Genomic DNA, 18267 nt, shown 5'->3' on the forward strand with positions numbered 1-18267 from the left:
TAGTAAGGTGTTTTGCCAGAGAAGGGGAAACCCAACAGTTGCAGGTGACGGAGCAGTGGATCAATCAGAAGCAGCGTATCTGTGTGAGCACACGCAATAGAAGAGGTCAGCGATATTCTGTGGATTGATGTTTATTTTCCTCACACACCAAAGCAAATACTAGTAACAATTTTTACATTCATGATTCAATAATTGAAGTGGTGAGTCAAAACTATTGCATCACATTTAATGTCCAAAGCCAAAGCAGTGTGTCATCAGAAGAATCATGCTCCTTTTTATAATAGTCATACGGAAGACAAACGACAGCCTTGTCTTTGCTTTGCTCCGTTCATTCTTTGAATTAGAAATCAGTCGTTAAGACATGCTCTATTTTTAGCGTTGCTGTCCCTGATAATTGCCTGTCAACTGACTCGTTAAACTTAAGGTGGAAATGTGTAAATCCCTCACCTTTTAGCTTTTTCTCACCCTAATTTCTCTGCCTTGCTACTGTCCTCATTCTTGAGGATCTGTTCTTTTCTCTGAACCTTCAGACCACTCTGATACCTGAGCCCGGCTGCCCTTTGCTGTACCCCGATGCAGCGCTTTGATTCCTGAATTGTCTGTTGTCTGCTCCCTCTGCAACACCGCTTGGACTGTTTGGGTTTCATTCCCGTTGTCGGGCTTCTGATCCGCCGCATCAGGAAGACTTTTCCCATCGGATTTAGGGGAAGATGCCTCGTCTTGATTTTTATTGCTACCCTCTCGAACGCCTTTTGCCACCTCATCCTCTGTTTGTGCAGCGTCAGATTTACTGATTCCCTTTGTGTCTGCGTGACTCCTTTCCTCTTCCTCCCTCTCCCATGTTGCACTGGAGGATACTTGAGCTTTTTCTGAGATCTGGTCTGTCTTTACAGACAGAGTGCTCTTTGTCTCTTCTGTGAAATCTGTTTTCTCCACTGTCTCTGAAGCACGAACCTCATCTTGCACTTGAATAGTGCCGAGCTCTGCAGTTGTGTCTGGTTCTTGAGACCCTTTGGCAAGGGTCTCGTCATCGGGTTTATTCATGTGAGCTGAGGTCGAACCCTCTTCCTCTGCATCTGCTTTTTTACAATCTGTTTCTTTCAAAAGTGTATCCCCCGCAGAGGCTTCTGGTTTTAAATGGAGCTCTTTCTCAGGTGTGACTATTGTCACTGCACCTTGGTTCTCTTCTGCGTTCTCCGCTATAATTTGATGCTGCTCATTTTCTTCGTGATGAAGGCTCTCACTTAACAGAACTTCTTTTTGATTGTTTTGATCTAAGCCAAAATGAGACGGATCCTCATTAACAACCGCTTCAGTCTCCTCTGACTCTTGACTCATTTGACCTTTTTCACCATTATCCAACTTGCCAGATTCTCCGTTCACTACTTTCACTCCTGATGCTACTTGATTCTGCTCACTATCAGGCACCTGCTCACTTTCTTCCTCTCCGTGGTCTTTATTATCGTTCTCTTCCTCACTGCCCCCTTTCTCGCTTTTGCTACACACCTGCTCATCTTTTTCCACCTCTGTATCCTCTGATCCGGTCTCCTCAAATTCTGACATCTCAATTTCCCTGGTGGTCTCCGTTATGATCTCCTCCACGAACTTGTACCGGGGCTCGGCCCGTCCGTGCGGGCCTCCCGGTCGGCTGAGGCAGGGCAGGGTGTAGACGGGGGACTGGTGATAGATGTACGGAAGGGACACGTGGGTGTCTGGCATCATGGACAGCCGAGCCTCCTCACTACACAGAAGTTTCCTGCAAGGTAGCAATGTTAATATTCATTGAACAACGTAATCGTCATTAATGAGAAATATCAGAGATGGTATCAAATGCATGTGTCTTTAAATATGCAGTGTTTGAGTTATCAGCACAACATACCTGTAAGACATTATTTCCACATCCAAAGCGATCTTCATATTCAACAGGTCGTGGTATTCTCGCAGGTAACCGGACATGTCAAATTTGCAATTGATGAGCTCATTTTCAAGGTCTTTGATTGCGTTCTGCAACGAGGGAAGGGAGAACATGGGTTACCATGGGAACACTGAACATGGCGTTATTAGATCGAGAGAAAACGCACCTGGTAATGAATCATTTCTTCCTGGTGGCGATCCTCGATGTCATGCAGTCGGTTCTCCAGGGCTTCCCGGGTGCCTCTTGCGCAGTCCAGTTCCACGTCCTTGGCCTGCAGGTTCCTCCTGTTCTCCTGAATCTCCCGCTGGGTCGCTTTCAACGCTTCTCTCTTGCGCTCAGCCGCTTCCGTCAATCTCGCAAACTGCGATTTGAAGCTTTCTCCCATCTGCTGGACGCCGGACACGTTTTGACCTTCCAGCTGTGCCCGGAGGTCCCGGAGTGCCGCAGTGACGCCAGGGTCGCCAAATTCCAGGTGCTTCGCGGTCACTCGCGGCTTCTGGATTTGGTCAAACATCTCGGACACCTCGGCCTCGTGGTTCTCCTTCAGGAAGTGGATTTCCTCCACCAGAGCCTGCGCTTTCTTGTCCAGCTGGAGCTTCGCCCGATACGCGTCGTTGATGTCCCTTTTGAGGACCGCGACGTGGCTCTCTGCTTCCGATCGGCCACGCGCCTCCCGCTCATGCTGCCCTCGCAAGATGGACACGTCTTCCTCCAAATGCCGATGCTCGAGCTCGATCCGGTGCTTCTGATGGGTGATATCGCGAACCAGCTGTCTCAGTTTCCCGAGCTCCGCTCCGTACTCCTCCTCCAATACAGAGGCGGGCTTGGCTTTGCCTCTGATCTCCCCGATTTCTCTCTCCAGCAGGTGATTCTGGTACTCCAGGTGGTGCACCTTCTCGACGAATGCCGCCAGACGGTCATTCAAGCCGCGCATCAATTGTTTCTCGTCACGCCTCCCGGACGGCGGGCCGATCGGGCTCCTGCCCGAGGGCTCGCGTTGTAGACCTCGAGTGGTACCGTGATGGGAGGAGTACCTGCTCGCCATGCTGTGGGTCGGGCTGTGCGGGTGAATCTCCGGTGCAGCGGGGCGGTCTCTCTTTAAAGCCGTCGCCATGTGCGCGGTGTGCAGCACGGAGCTGTCCGCGGTGCTGAAAAGGTGTCGCGTCAGCTGACGGTGTAATGAGCGCCAACTCTGCGGATGAACTGTTGATGTCAGTCCCCCAAACAAAAACATCAATCAAATCCTGGTACAGTGGTGTCAGAGCGTTTAACTTGTTTTAACTCCATTAATATAAATCCCCGTGATCTCCGAACTAACCTGCTAGAAGAACTATCTTGATAAGAGAAGCCTGAAGCAGAGGTTCTGGACATATTCATTTTGTGTGGCAGCATGTAGCCTATAGGAACAACGTTGAGGTATTTCAGGTTTGTATTTGAAAGACTTCACTATTTGAACAGAAATATTCAATATGTTAAGATTTTCTTCACATTCATTCTTTTCATTTTTATTTCTTATTTTGCTGGTATATTAAAAACACCAAATCTTACCATTAACCCCTCAGGCCTTTATAGACTTGAATAATGCCCTCCTTGTTTGTGTTCTACATTTCTACTTTCTATTTTTTAGTTTTTTAAGTAATGGAGTTCTGCCTCGGTTAGCAATGTTTCACAGTTCGCATAGTTTAAGTTTGACCATTTTAAACGCATCAATAGAAAAAAATATATTCTGTTAACTTAGCAACTTTTTATTTATGGATGGAGAACTGTGTTTATCTCAGAGTTTAAGTGAAGCTTATTTAAAAGATTTATTTTTCCTTTGCATAACAGTATTTTGATTTGGGAGCTGTCCCAGTTTCATGTACTGTAGGTACAAATATAGCCATTTATATAACCGCATCAAACAAATCTGATGCTTCATGTTTGGTTTCAAAGACCTCCTCTGTTTTATGTTCATTTAAATCCTCGAGCTGTCGCAGGTATTGATTTTGGAATTGTCATTTTGACAAAGCTGCATTTTTGTTTCATTTATAGCTGTTTCATGAATGCTTTCCTGGTAAAAGCATTAAACCCAGAGATTAAGTTGTAAAGTTTTATAATGGTGTGGAAAAATAATTAAGCAGAGTATGGTTGCAGCTAAAGGATACAGAAGACAATGCATTCATGTGTGTTTAATATCATAGCCAAAGTACAACATAACAAATATCTAACTTTTCAACATAGGATTTTAGCGTTTAATGCAAATCGACAGCCCGTCGCCCACCATGAGCATGCTCAGGTCAATCCTCTGGTCGCTGTGTAGCTTCTTATTGAGGGCATCCAGAGCCTGGGAGGTGAGGTCATCGGGAGCAGGATTCACGACCTTCCCACTCCACAGCACCTTTCCAATAGAACAAGGACAGAGCTGTTTTATTGTCTTCCGATTCACGCTGTACGCCTCACTGCCACAACGTTTCTGATCCTGCCCGTGAGACGTGTACTTACATTGTCAACTGCAATGATGCCCCCTGCTCGTATGAGCTCGAGGGACTTTTCGTAGTATCTGTCATAGTTGAACTTATCCGCATCGATGAACACAAAGTCATATGTTCCAGCTTCCCCGGCTGCTATCAGTTCATCTGATGAAACCGAGGTAAAAGTCAAGATACAAAAAGGACTGTCCATCTTTATGAGCACTCGGGAGAATTCTCAAAGCACTTACTCAGTGTCTTCATGGCTATTTCATGGCGTACATCTATCTTATCTTCAACTCCAGCCTAGAGAAAAGGTTCAACTGCATGAGAGATGGGCGGGGATCATCATTTGTCTTTTAAACCCACTGTAAGGGAAAGCTAAAACAGGAATTGATTTTGCATCTCAATTTGAAACAGTTGCCTGAGCAGACACTTTTTTTTTTCTTCTCCCCAGGCGACAGCATTTTGTGGACTGACGGGGGGTAGATGTGCACGATCTACAGAGTGCTGTCTGCCGCACAATTCTGCTCTGACAGAAGCTGAAATGCTACACAACGGCCAGGTTGGGTCATGGTACGCATTCAAGTTTTTACTTTTTACAGTATTCTCTTTCACTTTGTAGACTAACGGAGTCATGCTGTTCAATAAGACACTTGCTCACCTCTTTAAAAAAGGGCTTGGCAATGTCCACATAGGTGTCTTCTATTTCACAAGCTACAACTCTTCCGTTCTGGGGCATGGCCAAAGCCATGCTCAGTGCGTTGTACCCTGTGTACATTCCTGCAGAAAAGCAAAAACATGTTAGCTGGAACACTAAATAATCACATTTCTTACATGGGAGTAAAGAAAAGACATGCAATGAAACTCCTGTTTATGAGAACCTTACTGCGGTAATAAGCACACCGCTAAATTAAAGTCAGGGGAAAACCATCAATGAAGTTGATATGGTTTGAAAATGTAAAATTCCCATCGGGAAATTTCAGTTTGTGTACTTTCAAAAGCTTTTGAATGTGTTTTTCTTTTCTGCTTTAGACCGATGAGACACCATATTAATGTTGCTCAAATTCAATTGGTCACTTTTGAAATAACATTGATTGGTTAACATTTTGAAATTTAACATGAAAAAAATCAAACTTAAAAATCAAATGAGCCAGACTTGAATCCACCACATCTGTCCTTATATATTATATTGATGGTTTTCAGGGTGGAAACATGTTTTTACAAAGCAAACCGCATTCATTTTGAAAATTCAATTCTGCTGCGGTTTAAGGTCACAGTATCATGACCCGTTTTGCTTAGTCTTCTATTTAATCTCACACCATCTTACCAATTTCAATAGCTTTGGTCCCATTTATCAGTCTAATGAGATTTGCCATGAACTGGGCTTGTTCACTGGCAACCATCATTCTACTCCATGGGTCTTCAAGAGTTCTCTGAAAAGATAAAAAATAAATCACTGAGTTCATTTAAAATGTATTGTTTGGTAGAAAATAATAGAATTAAGATGGAACTGAAAATGGGAAAAGATAAGTCTTCAGCTAAATCCCTCCAGTTCTAAACTTGAATCCAAAGTTCAGCAACAACGTCAAAGCCACCATCAACCAGCTGGTGGCTCTTCAGCATTTTGATGAATGTTAGCAGGCGCCTACCAATGCTGAGTTAAAGGCGATCGAAAGGATCCTGAATCTCATAAGGAACCCATTTAACGATATTGACTTGGATGTAACAAGGAGGTTTGATCCAGAGGCCCGACCCGCATCATACTGAACCACATTGACACAAAAAATAAATGAATCTCTATCCCAGGATGAGACACTAGTTCATGTTGGTTCTCTTACCAGTCTGAGTTTGGTGAGCACAGGGTGCTCCCTCAGGGAGTTGTTAACGACGTACTGCAGCACAGTGTTGTTCTTCCCTCCGCTGTGGCTCTTCCCCGAAAAGGCAGACGCTCCCACACCTGAGCGACGAGAAAGAGCACGCCATCAGACACGGTATTACCGAGGCAATAAATCTCTGTCGTCTGCCACATTACACACAGAAAACATCACATCCTACCGGTTAGTACAGCAGCCAGACCCATGCAACAAATCATGTTGATAGCTTTAGCCATTTTCCTTCTTTTTTGGGGGGCGGTGGGGTTCTGGGCTTTGTTAAAGAAAGGTTGAACAGCTTCATCCACTGGATCTCTCAGCCGGTCCTATTTAAACACTAATCTGTTTGTTTTGCTTAACCTTTTCAGTGGGAGTCTCAACTTATTGATTTTCTTTCAGTATATTGTGCAATTAGGAAAGTTTCGGTAAAAATATGTAAAAGTTTAAAAGGAAATACAATATTAAATCACTGCAAATGAAAAGAGAGTCTCAAGAAAAAGGTATATTTTTATTAAATAAATGCAAATAATCTTTAGTATTTGACGAGTTTGCTCTTTTTTAAATCCTGAAGCTGGACACTGGAAATTGATCCTTCAGTTAATGTTTAGTTCAAACAAGCACACACGCATACTTTGGCCTGTTTTAAGTTGGTTTGTTGTTCAAGGTCTGCCTGAATGTACACTCTTACGCAACACTGTGAACACTGCGATTCATTCGTAACATTGGAAATGTCGACTTGTGTATTTCACAAAACAACATCCTCTGTGGAAATTCTGATGTGAGTAGTTTTACATTTCAATCTAAAGTTCATAAAAGTATTGGAGTCTACAAAGAGAGTCCAACCACTCTTGAATATTTCAGTTAAAAGTTGTATCACTGTCGTACAATACTGCCTCTTAGTGGCGGAAGGGTTTATTCCTTTATTTCCTGGTCCAATCCTTCGTTCTATCAAGAGATCCTTTACCTTACCTTTGTCCAGTAGGTTTCTCTGTATACAAATGTTCTTGCTTTATTCTATAAAGGTCGTGACATTCCACAGCTAAGCACAAAGATTACAATCCGTTTCAAAGGTCCTAGGATCCCTGCGCCCCCAAACATTACAGTTGTTGTTTGTGAGTGTTCAAGAAGCAAAGATAAAGTTGTTATTTATAAAAAAGCATAGTAATAGTGTAAAAAAGAAAATTAAAAGTATGAAGAAATGTTTGACAAAGCGGTCCAATTAAACATTCAATTAAAGTTTACATTTGTTTGTGCTTTCATTACTTCAGGTGTTACCTGTAAAAATACATTTTAGTTCCCAAATGCAGAAAGAGGCTTTAAAAAGAGACATTATGACCCGGTAGCATAACGTGACTAATGTTGGTGTTAGTGGACTTTAGATATTGCCCCTATAACTGACATCCATTAATTAGTGTACTTGATAAGTATTCCATTTATGGTGCTAGCTATGCTTTCATAGACACTGCTTATGTTTGATATATATAGAAACTGGACACACAGCTGCAGAGGGAGAGGTCAACGTGGACACTTCAGCCTGTCAGAGTGAGTGCAGCAGCTATACTTTCATAAAAACAGAGCTATCAGTGTTACAGAATTAAGAAAAACCCCACTCCTTCAGACTTAGATTTTTTATTTTTTTTAAATGCTTTCCAGGAAGTATGTATCAACTTTGATTTTCCAAAAGAAAAACCCATTTCCTTTGTGCGTATCTGTAACGTGGGTTTAATGAGCACACGGTGCGGCGTGGTGTCGTCACGAGCCACACTTCACATCCCGACAGATTCTCCCCAACTTCAAAAGGGGAAAGACGGTAGCCAGGGTTGTTGAAAAAGGGATTTTTGGGGATGTGAGTGGGATGTGAGGTCTCTCCAAGGACCCAGAGCTTCCTCTGTCTTTTCCCCAATTAAGAATGCGCTGGTACAAACAAAAACAACGCCGGCAACAAAGAACCCGTCAACTAAATGATCTGAGACATGAACTGTCTTTAAAAGATAATGTTTAAGTTGGGACAAAGAAAATAAAAGGGGTGGCGGGGGGGGGGTCTCTGCACACAGTTCTGCACACAGTTCTGCTTGTGGTAAAAATTAGATGCCCCCCCCACACCCCCACCTCCACTCCCTTCTCTCTCTCTCTCTCTCTCTCTCTCTCTCTCTCTCTCCAGCTGCTTCAGGCCTCTGCTTATGTGACGCTAATTGTTTCTGCTACTTGTGCCAAGTACCTACTCTTCCCCGGCACATTCTACAGACAGGCCCTGGTCCCTCAGCTGCTTTTTGTGTCTGTTTAAGGAATGAAAAAATGTGTGCTGCCATCTGCAGCGAGCGTTACCCCTTTTCCTCCCCCCCCCCCCGCCCCCCCTGGCCGTGACTGTCAGAGTGCCACAATGATACGCATTCACACACACACACACACTCTCGGAGGTGGGGAAAAAAAAAAAAGTATGTGTTAGAGAAACAAGAAAAACAAAACTGACACATACAACTGCTAATATGAAAAGAAATAATTCAAGAGGTTCCTGTTTTGATGCATTTAGCGCCGGGGAGGAAAGACACTGTACCTCTCAAACGCGCAGAGAAGAAATATCTATGCGGTAGATTTAAAACCAGGTCTGTCTGCCGTGTATTTTTGTTTTTTAAGCCTTACCCAGAGGGAACAAAACTCCTGCTCCTAACTCCTATCCTCCCCCCCCCCCCCCAAAAAAGGCCTTTCAACACCAGAGTTTATTCAAACTGCCTTCCCATGTACTTTGTTGTGGTTCAGTACCTAAAGGTGACCAGCAAGTGGCAGTGTTGTTCAGCTAACCCACAGCGTTTTCCACGTCGGAAGGCCCGGCGGCACAAAGAGAGCCGGGGCCTCCCCGCCGCCGCCGCCTGAGGAGCGATATCACTTTCCGCTTGTTGAATTGACCTGTGACACCATCGCAGACTGCAGCGAGCGACGCGTATCGACGACGCTTGTAATGTCACCCGGCTGTTACATCCTCTGTTTGTTTGCGAATGGGGAGGCTGCTTGTGATGCACTCTAATCACAGCAGTCACTTTGGCACCCCGCCTCGGCAGGCGGATACGCGCGCGTGAATATTAAGTGATGCTAATCACAGTAGAGAGACCCACGTCAAAACGACTGACAGGCGTTTCTCGGCATTCAATTGACGCCCTCAGATTTTGTCCTCTGTTTGACAGCGGCGTCTCCCGTCATGACAAGCCTGTTTAAAAGCTTTCCGGAGGAGGCCCGCGCGACGTGCGCAGGCACCGGCGCGCCCCTGTTTGAGATGCAGTGACACTGATTTTGCTCAAACTGGGCCACTGTGCTGCTGTGCAAGACCCCAAACGAGTGTTTCACATGCACAAACATGCACACAAAGAGCATCAGTTTATGTAGGCCACTTGGAGAGTTGCAGAATATAGATGAGGATGTGGCACAATATTCCCGCCGAACTGCTTTTCAATCATGGAAATCTGGATTTATCGCTGCAGTATTAAACCACAAAGTACTTTGAAGCACGAATGTGGAGGATAAGTCATTCAATTCATTATCATCCTCTCTTTGTGTATCCGAACAAAACAGAGGATCTGCTTCAGGGGGAAAAAAAACGGAAATGAATGGCAGGTGTGGTTGTTTGACTTTCAAATCACCTAGGCATCTTTTCTATTAACCTGGCGTGTAAATAAATACATAATTCAATTTCCACGGAGTCGCACAATAGGTTGACAGTCCTCCAGAAGATCAAACGGGCTGCTTCGGGGCACGTGAGCCACACTGAGGAAATCGTGGCTATATGAAAGGTGTTGACACAGTGAGCGAGCCACGAGTAGAGACAAATGTCGCATCCTCAGAAACCATTACTGGGTGAGCCACTGGTTCTTAAGCCAGCAGGTCTGCCAGCTACATCATTGTGTACACAGTAAAAGCTGCTCCCACATCAGCTCGCAGTGGCTGTCAGTCAGTTTCACAGGAAAAATGCCTCGTCTGCAGGAGTGAATACTTACATTCGATATTATATTTACTTATATACAACTGCCCTATTTCCCTTCAACAATCTACTTCCTCCGATGTTTCGTGTGCAGAAAGTCACATTTGTATTCGCCCCCCCCCCCCCCCCCCCCTAACAGAGACCAACTCAATCTCTGCCTCAGTTTGTGTCCAGAGTCACTTCATCCTCCCTTCCTATTAGTCTCACTCTCATCTGACTGCCGCGTCCCGTTGTGATCGCACTCGAGGCGCTAATGGTAATTTTATAACCCAGACCAATTTGCCGTGGCAATCAGACTCGCTTAATTGAGTTGATTAGAAGCCCCTCTGTCTGAGATGACCCCTCCGGACTTGGAAAACGGGAACAGAGAGAGACGGAGGGTGCGGTTGCAGGGATGGCCGCTTTCTCCAGGCATCCCATCACTGTGCAGGAGACACATGGGATATGACTGTTTGGAGGCATGAGCAGACATGTATGTGTGTGTGTGTGTGTGTGTGTGTGTGTGTGTGTGTGTGTGTGTGTGTGTGTGTGTGTGAGAGACAATCCTCCATGTGTGGGTTGTTGGGAGATGGCGTGTTGGGAGAACAGGCCTTCAGGGGGGTGTAAGGGAGGAGAGCGGTGGGACAGTGGCGCTGAAGGGGGGGAGGGGAGTTGGGGGGGTTGCTGGGGGGGGGCTTTGAAATCACAACACTGCCTCTGTAATAGACCCGGACACAGACCACATCTGAAGTTAATCCAATCAGGGAGACGCACGGCGCTCCCATACGCTCAAGACACACAAACATAAGGTCAAGAGCAGCTTGTGTTAGCGCGATGATGTCAGGGAGAAGTGGTGTAGTTAATTGACTTTCACCATGTTTAAAGGGCTGAGAGAGACGGAGAGACGAAGGAGAGCGGAAGGTTTGCAGCAGGTCCAAGAAAGAAAGATGTAAATTGAAAGCCAAATGACTGGGTGCTTTATTAGCTCCTTGAAATCCACATTTCCGAGTGATTTTGACCATTAATATTTGGCTCAGAGCAGTCGGTTACTCTTTTGCTTGTGACCCTTTAATGCAAACGGATATCGTCTACTTCCAAGGCCTTGTGACTACTGCGCTGTGTGAAACGCTAATACTCTTGCCACAGTTTTGGCAAAAGTCGGGTCAGATTTGTTGTGTACTTATTCTTGGTATTGTAGTTTTAGGTATAAATAGAACTTTAGAATTAAATAGAAGTCAAGTTTTCTGGTAGTGTTCAAACCTTTGACCTTTGACCCTTGAGAAGTGTGGCTATTTTTGTTAAACAGACATATATTTTTATTCCTCAACGTATAGCATCATTTTGGTATCGTACACATCCCCATTTATTTATTTGTTATTCACTATTAGAAAAGAAGAAGCAAATTATGTGAAGAAGAGATATCACAAGTCCCCTTGTGATGGGTGTGCCTGTGGAAGTTGGTAACAGCTGAAAATTAAATTAGGGTTATATGATTGCAAATTAACATAATAATTCCGTATCCATCTCTCCAATGTCATTTTACTAAAGATGCGTTGGTTCATTTGGTTTTGAATAACCCTAATACATGACAAGAGGCTGTAGCGCTAAAACCAAAAGTACATAAACAGATTTATCCATCTAAATGTGGAAATACGTATAACAACGGGGGACAAGCATGGCTGGGTTTCACTGAGAATTGTACTGTTTTATTTCAACTAAAACAGGTCACCCTAATAAGGTGTACAAAGCACAGTACCGTGATATCTGGGGATGGAAAGCAAATGTGCTTTTAAGAGCAAAGTATACTGCTCCCTTTCATAGACGACTTGGTTCCACTCGTGATCGAATGCAACATTCTAAAAGGACTATTTACTCTTTTCATTTCCTCTTGTGTATTACAGACGGAGGAGCGTGTGGCTCGCTGTACGAAAACAGGGCCTGGCCTAATGTTGCATGAAGACCGTGGTGAATTCATATTGATGGGAAAGCAGCCTCTGAAGCCCAGCAGCCATGATTTTTTCATAAGCCACCGGGAACAAGAAGTCAGTCAGCTGACAGGTGCTAACGCCGCCAATTGTGCCGTGGATAAGAGATGGGACACGGAGAAAAGGGGGCGATGGAGGGAAAGAAAGAGAAAGCGAAGGCAACAACTGGCTCCTCTTTTCTCAGTGTGTGTGTGTGTGTGTGTGTGTGTGTGTGTACGTGCTGCGTTGTGTGTGCTCCCTCCACCCTGTTCCCTTCTATAGCTGGAGAGGATTTTACGGAGGATACTGTGTAAACACCAGAATGCATGTCAAATATGATGAGGTTTGATAGCTGTAAAGCATACCCAAGGACTGCTCCTCACTTATTATCTACAACCAGAGCCCTGGAGCTATGTCTGCATCCTTCTGCCTTCCCTCCACGCATGTCGCGCCACAAGTCCCTCTCTGGAAAGCATTGATTATTTTGGCATGAGCCAGGGAGGAAGAGAGGTGTGATTTCTTTTGTGTTTCCTCATGAAAGAAAAAAAAAAAAAAAAAAATCAGCAAAAATAAATATTTTTGTGAGAATGGTACAGCCAGAAGAAAAGTGGGAGCACATTGGGGAAGAAATAAAGATGATGGATTCGCTAGCTGACGTGTGCGTATGCTTGTGAGCCGTGTGTGTGTGTGTGTGTGTGTGTGTTACGGCTCCGGAGAGTTTCTGGCTTCTACAATTGGTGCATTGTTGTTCTTTATGTGCATGTAGTTTTCTAAACTGTACATCTGCAATAGTATTATCAGTATGTAATTGTGCGTCTGTGTGTGTGTGTGTGTGTGAAAGCAGCAGAACGAGCGCGTGCTGGGGAGAGCGACCGGTGCTGCAGGCGCTGTTGGGCTCCAGGGATCCACTTGAGATTGCTGGCAGAGGGACTGATAAGGCAGCGAACCATTCATCAGGCCAAATGAAGGCAGTAAAGTTGACTGGAGGAAGCCGGGCATCGCCCCGGGACGGCGGCTGGGCCTCTCAGCGGAGACCTGTGACTAACACGTGTGAGCAGGCGCTCGCATACACACAAATAGCTGAAGAATGGGGAAAGACGGTGGGACGAAATGACCGGGAGGAGGCGTTGCGTTCAGGAGATGGAGGGTGGGGGGGAGGGGGAGTAAATCGGACCTCCAGGAGCAAAGGCCCCCCCCCCCCCCCCGTCTCCTCAGAGCTACACCGGGCGACTGAGGCTTCTGTCTGTGGTAACACGTGGGGGCCCGCTCCACTCCGAAAACATCCATCAGACAGATATTACTGTAATCCAGAGGTGATACATTAGCTGGGATGCCAGGGGGACACTGTGTGCCGGTGATGGATACCTCCAGGGCTCCCTGCTGTTGTCACGGCGGCCTCTCAGGGAGCGAGAACTGCTGCAGCTCGGCCTCAGACTGGCTAACACTTTCCCTGCTTTATGTCACTGCTTAAATTTATCCCAAAGTAAGGCTGTTTGTATTTTATTCTTAATCACACCACCCAGAGGATGGAGACATATTTCCACCGAAAGAAAGTGCCACGAAGTTGCACACTTATGAAAGCGATACATTACTTAAGCACTTAGGCCAGCCAAAGAGGAGCAATGAAGCTGCTTTAGAGTGTTGCTGGTGTGTTTATAAGACTGTATTAGTGTCTCACTGGTGCTTTGATAGACCTTGTACCATCAATTTGCTCAAAGACTCTATCTTTGCTTACATAAATCCCGCCTCGGGGTTATTATGAATCAGATTTATTTGCTCCGCTTATGTTTATTATTGTGTTTTATGGTTTATATTCTGTGTTAAACGCCGTCAATAGGACTGCGGAGCATGTGCGTCTCATCCGGCAAGCGATGGAAATGGTTTATGGAGCTGTGAGTGCCAATAAACAGGCAGCCAAAGCTTTTCAGATGCACATCTTTAATGTTTTATGCATGGTAAACTCAATAGTTTAGCACAGGTTCAAGGCCAAATGGTAAGCGCTGACAGGACGTCCTGACGGCGGATAAACGCCGCAGCCACAGGACGGAGATTGAGTGGCGTTCTTGAGCAGGGATCCCACCATCGACGACTGAACGCGTCCCTGCCAAATGGACGGAGTGGAGAAACCCACCGGAGAAGAGAGGTCAACAACTCCTCCTCCTCCTCCTTCTGTGTTATCATCCGGCCACCTGGACACAGTCCAGAGGTGCAGTACGGGAACTGTCCTCAGACAAAACAAAAAGTAGACAGTCATCCTAGGACAATAGGATACATCGATGTTTTCACCAGCGTGTAGTCACATTTTCATTTAAAAGGTTCTGCGATTCTTTAGATCACTGATCAATGGACCATTTGAAATGAGCAACCGCGCTGCTTTCTATTGAAATGTTTCACCTGCTGTTGTGCTCGATGCATGGCTAACTGATGATCAAGTGCGCACTCTAGAAGGATTCCTAAATGCTGTGCATATGGTTGTAAATAATGGCAGTAAAATCATATGTAATGTGAAAAATATGTATTCCAAATTGTTTTATTTGTTAACTCCACCACCTTGTTTTGGATAAAATGAAAACCTATAATACATTTTATAAAATATTTGTTTTGCTCACATTTCTTGGAAAATTTGATTTGAAACTATTGTGGATACATTGTTTTTTTCATGGAAACATCCTTTGTACATTTATACACTTATAGATTCATAACCGCATATTAGTATTTAGTGATTTATTATCTCTTAGATTATAAGTAACTTACTAATAACAAAGGTGAAGTGCTACAAATACAAACTAGAAAGAGGAAATGGACCTAATTTTAATACGTATCTAATGTTTCTTTCACCATCTGTTATGTTTTCGACATTTTATAAAGCACGCATTATTAGAATGCCGCACCACGTAACCAAAAGCCCAAAAAAAACTCGCAGTCAAAATCTCTTTCCATACATTTACCAACAATTACACCCCATGCAGCAACTTGACTAACAAAAACTTCAAGACGTTTGTTGCTTCAAGGCCAGGTGGGAACGATGGGCTCCGTCGTGATTCACAGGCCCAGATTTCCCAAAGTTTATGTGCCAGGTGCAAATGAGGGAACGTGTGGATATCCTGGTGTTTCCGCCCTGGCGCCTGTCTCTGCTGTGAGCGAGCCTTTGATAGCTGCTACACTGGGAGACAGACAGGCCTGTGCCGAGACGATGGCATCAAAAAGCCGACGATTGACAGCTACTGACAGCCATCTTCCTCCTAAACACACTTCAGGTCCCGTGCGCCCCCCCCCCCCCCCCTCTCTCTCTCTCTTCCTCTCTCTCCCTCTCTGTCTTTTTTCTCTCCGTCGGGGGAAATTGAGGAGACTCAGAGATAAAGAGACGGATGTTGTCGTAAACTGGCACCTGTCATCGTGTTTTGTTTTGGTCAGGGCACAGAGAACATTCTTAAAGTTTGAAAAGACATTTTGAAGGATTTAGTACTTTCACAGCTAAAATGTAAATCTCCAGGTGGTGCACGCCGTCCCTCAAATTGTGTTTCTGGGTCTGTGCTTAACAATGCGATGACGTTTAACAGATTTGTATGTGTAGGAGAATTCGTTTTGAGCTTGAAAGGCTGACAATTTTGCATATGAGCAATCGGTGATTCATTTTTAACATTCATTTAGCTAAATATTCTGTGACCAAGAGACGTACAGCCCTCTTAGTTTTGTTTTTCCAATACGTGCCACTTCGACGTGAAAGGCTGTCAACCGGATGCCTGACATGAAACACAAAGAAAGTAACTTCTTTTTGCGGGTACGCACATCCGCGCACACGCCTCTCGCACACATAAAAACCTGCGTTGCTAAGAGCATGCGTCTGAATGCAGATCCCGATTCACACAAATTTGCATGCCGAGCTCATGCAAACGCAGATAAACATGCACGCACCTCCATTTCTTAGGTTGTTGCTGTGTTTCATCAGCTTCTGTCGGAGCCAGTGTCTCTTGGTCACGTTCAACCTGTGGAGGCATTATCTCCTGACACACTTATCCTCCTCTAAATGACTTCCCTTCATCTTCTGCAAGTCACCTAATCAAAGTTGAAAGCGTAATGCCATTCAGACATCCCACCGCTTTCAACCGCATCGGCTGTCATTTGGAAAATGAATGGAGGCAGCTGAGAACTCAGATGTTCTTTCACATCATGACGGAGTGTCTCTTAATGTGTCTTATGATCTTTACCGCCGCTGCCTCTGACTGAAGGCCTCGGCTGGGGACCCAACTAATCACGTTACACACTCACAAATTACATTTGGTTTCTATATCTGCTCCGCGTCTCCCTTTTTTCGCCCTCTCCCTCTGTCTCCCCGGCCGACGTGTTGCTCATCGAGATCATTAGTTAATGCTGAAAACAGCACGGAGGAAGTATAAAGTTTCACTCAACTTGAAGCCGGTGGTCTTTTCGTGTAACGACAGGACCTTGGCTCCGAGGAGTCTAATAAGACGGGAATTGCCAGGTTCCTGAAAGGACCGGGGAGGAGGGGAGAGGGTTGGGCAAAATATCTTTCTACGCCGTAAGAAAAACGTCACGGATGTTCACAAACCTTTCTGCATTGTACTTGTCGGCTGCAAAAACAAAAACAATCCACACTGGCTGCAAAAAAAAGGCGACTTTCCTTGTTTCTGGAGTGTTCCATAAATAAAACGATATTATACTGAAGCACGTAATCTCAATATAAACTCAGTATGACACCTAATTAGTTTTTGAGGTCGGCGTTTATTTGTTGGGTAGAGGTGTTGACGTTCCTCGGCACAGCTCCGTGAGCCTTTGGGTTGTCACAGCCGTAGTAAAATCCGCACGGTGGGAATTTATTTAGAGAGTTTTTATTGAAAGAACCTATCACCAGCTATATTTTTCCAGAGTTATCTTCCAGATGTGCCATCGTGAGGACGGGATGACATCTCCATCTCACCCCTAATCCGCAGCCGTCTGCTGGGTGTATTTGCTCAGGTTTTATGTGTTTACAGAGAATGTAATTACCTCTTTTAGACATGCAGCTGTTAGAAAAAACTGATTTTATGGATCATGGCCATTGCCAAAAAAAAATGTAAGCTCCACAGGCTTAATTTGTCAATTATCAAATCATAATTACATTTTCTTTAAAGCTATTAGCAGAATGGGGTTTAGCAATCATTTTGTATTGGGCCAGTAACTTTTTTTGTGCTTTTCACAAAGAAAAAATCATTCAAAGCTCAGCGATGTGTCTGGACGCTTTCCACTAATTTAGCTAACAAAGTGCAGAAATGATTCATGGCAGATGAGGGCATACTTCATAATTAGATTACAGCTTGATGGACTAGAAGTTATTAATTATGAAGACACATACACAGAGCTTTTTAATGCAATTTTTCTCCACACTTCCTCTTTGCCCTCCGACCTCATTGCCACATTGCTCACTCATCTGCAATCAGCTGCTGGGTCGAGTTACCAAGTTGTGGCAACGCATTGTTACATCAAATTATGCGCAGGCACGGACATACCCCATCCGCTAAGTGATGGCCACAATATGCCATTGCCTTTATAACTTAAAGGGGGAATTTAATTCATCGAGGGTGTCACATGGCGGCAGTGAGTAATTGTCCCCAACACCCCTGTGGACCTCAGTGGTTAATGTATTCCAGGGCCCTAGGGGGAGCTGTCAGGAGGAGGACACCCTCGCTCTCTGCTCACTGGCCACGTGGGATGGTGCAGGATTCAAGCTCCTCAATGGCATGGCCACAAATGGCTAATTTCTTAACTGATTTTTGGATTTCTTCACCTCTGAATCAGTGCTGAGGTGTCGATTTTTTTTGTTGTCGCCAAAGATTCCTTGAGATGCTCAGGCCTAAATTTTTAGGCCGCACCCTAAACCGATGAATCGAGGTAAGAGAAGTTCTAGTCGCTTGGTTCTTTCACAAACGGAAGCTATTACGGATTTGCCTTTGGTTTGTGAAGGTCGAGCCATCAAAGTATTTGTGATGTCACTTATTAGGGCCCATTGTTTTGCGTTGACTTCCTGTCTGCAGTTCAGTGTGAGTTTCTGGTAAATGGTCACTTGTTGTCTGCGCAGCTGTTGGCAGTAACTCATTTTGCAGGAGAGCACAAACGTTGA

General features: G+C 44.8%; 2 protein-coding genes and 1 long non-coding RNA gene across 4 annotated transcripts; 1 reads left to right on the forward strand and 2 right to left on the reverse strand.

Moving 5' to 3' along the window:
- Window positions 1-14: 14 nt before the first annotated feature.
- LOC119213927 (neurofilament light polypeptide) lies at window positions 15-3949 on the reverse strand. Its single transcript, XM_037465181.2, has 3 exons — window positions 2082-3949; window positions 1880-2004; window positions 15-1756 (listed from the first exon to the last, which is right to left on the reverse strand). Exons 1-3 carry the CDS (start codon window positions 3147-3149, stop codon window positions 493-495), a joined length of 2457 nt encoding a protein of 818 aa, XP_037321078.2. The 5' UTR covers window positions 3150-3949; the 3' UTR covers window positions 15-492.
- A 119-nt stretch (window positions 3950-4068) lies between these two features.
- comtd1 (catechol-O-methyltransferase domain containing 1) lies at window positions 4069-6569 on the reverse strand. Its single transcript, XM_037465183.2, has 7 exons — window positions 6421-6569; window positions 6204-6322; window positions 5693-5798; window positions 5027-5145; window positions 4614-4668; window positions 4397-4530; window positions 4069-4292 (listed from the first exon to the last, which is right to left on the reverse strand). The coding sequence occupies exons 1-7, from the start codon at window positions 6473-6475 to the stop codon at window positions 4140-4142; spliced, it is 741 nt and encodes a 246-aa protein (XP_037321080.2). The 5' UTR covers window positions 6476-6569; the 3' UTR covers window positions 4069-4139.
- A 117-nt stretch (window positions 6570-6686) lies between these two features.
- Window positions 6687-13693, forward strand: LOC119213931 (uncharacterized). 2 transcript variants are annotated; one of them, XR_005119922.2, is made up of 4 exons: window positions 6687-7014; window positions 7722-7778; window positions 12087-12243; window positions 12994-13693. It is a non-coding gene; the product is annotated as an uncharacterized LOC119213931 (long non-coding RNA). The 2 variants fall into 2 exon arrangements; XR_005119923.2 differs by lacking the exon at window positions 7722-7778.
- The last annotated feature ends 4574 nt before the right edge of the window (window positions 13694-18267 follow it).

Source organism: Pungitius pungitius, chromosome 13 (genome assembly GCF_949316345.1).
Source record: "Pungitius pungitius chromosome 13, fPunPun2.1, whole genome shotgun sequence".
In the NCBI taxonomy this organism is placed as follows: domain Eukaryota; kingdom Metazoa; phylum Chordata; class Actinopteri; order Perciformes; family Gasterosteidae; genus Pungitius; species Pungitius pungitius.

Bases quoted from the DNA above. Each gene is read 5' to 3' on its own strand.
- LOC119213927 (XM_037465181.2), bottom strand. From the start codon at position 3,149: ATGTTTTTGTTTGGGGGACTGACATCAACAGTTCATCCGCAGAGTTGG. The intron at 2,005-2,081 runs GTGCGTTTTCTC...CCCTCGTTGCAG, and splicing joins AAGAAATGATTCATTACCAG to AACGCAATCAAAGACCTTGA. The intron at 1,757-1,879 runs GTATGTTGTGCT...GCTACCTTGCAG, and splicing joins GTGGAAATAATGTCTTACAG to GAAACTTCTGTGTAGTGAGG.
- comtd1 (XM_037465183.2), bottom strand. From the start codon at position 6,475: ATGGCTAAAGCTATCAACATGATTTGTTGCATGGGTCTGGCTGCTGTA. The intron at 4,669-5,026 runs GTGAGCAAGTGT...CCTTTTCTCTAG, and splicing joins CCAAGCCCTTTTTTAAAGAG to GCTGGAGTTGAAGATAAGAT. The intron at 4,293-4,396 runs GTAAGTACACGT...TCTATTGGAAAG, and splicing joins GCATCATTGCAGTTGACAAT to GTGCTGTGGAGTGGGAAGGT.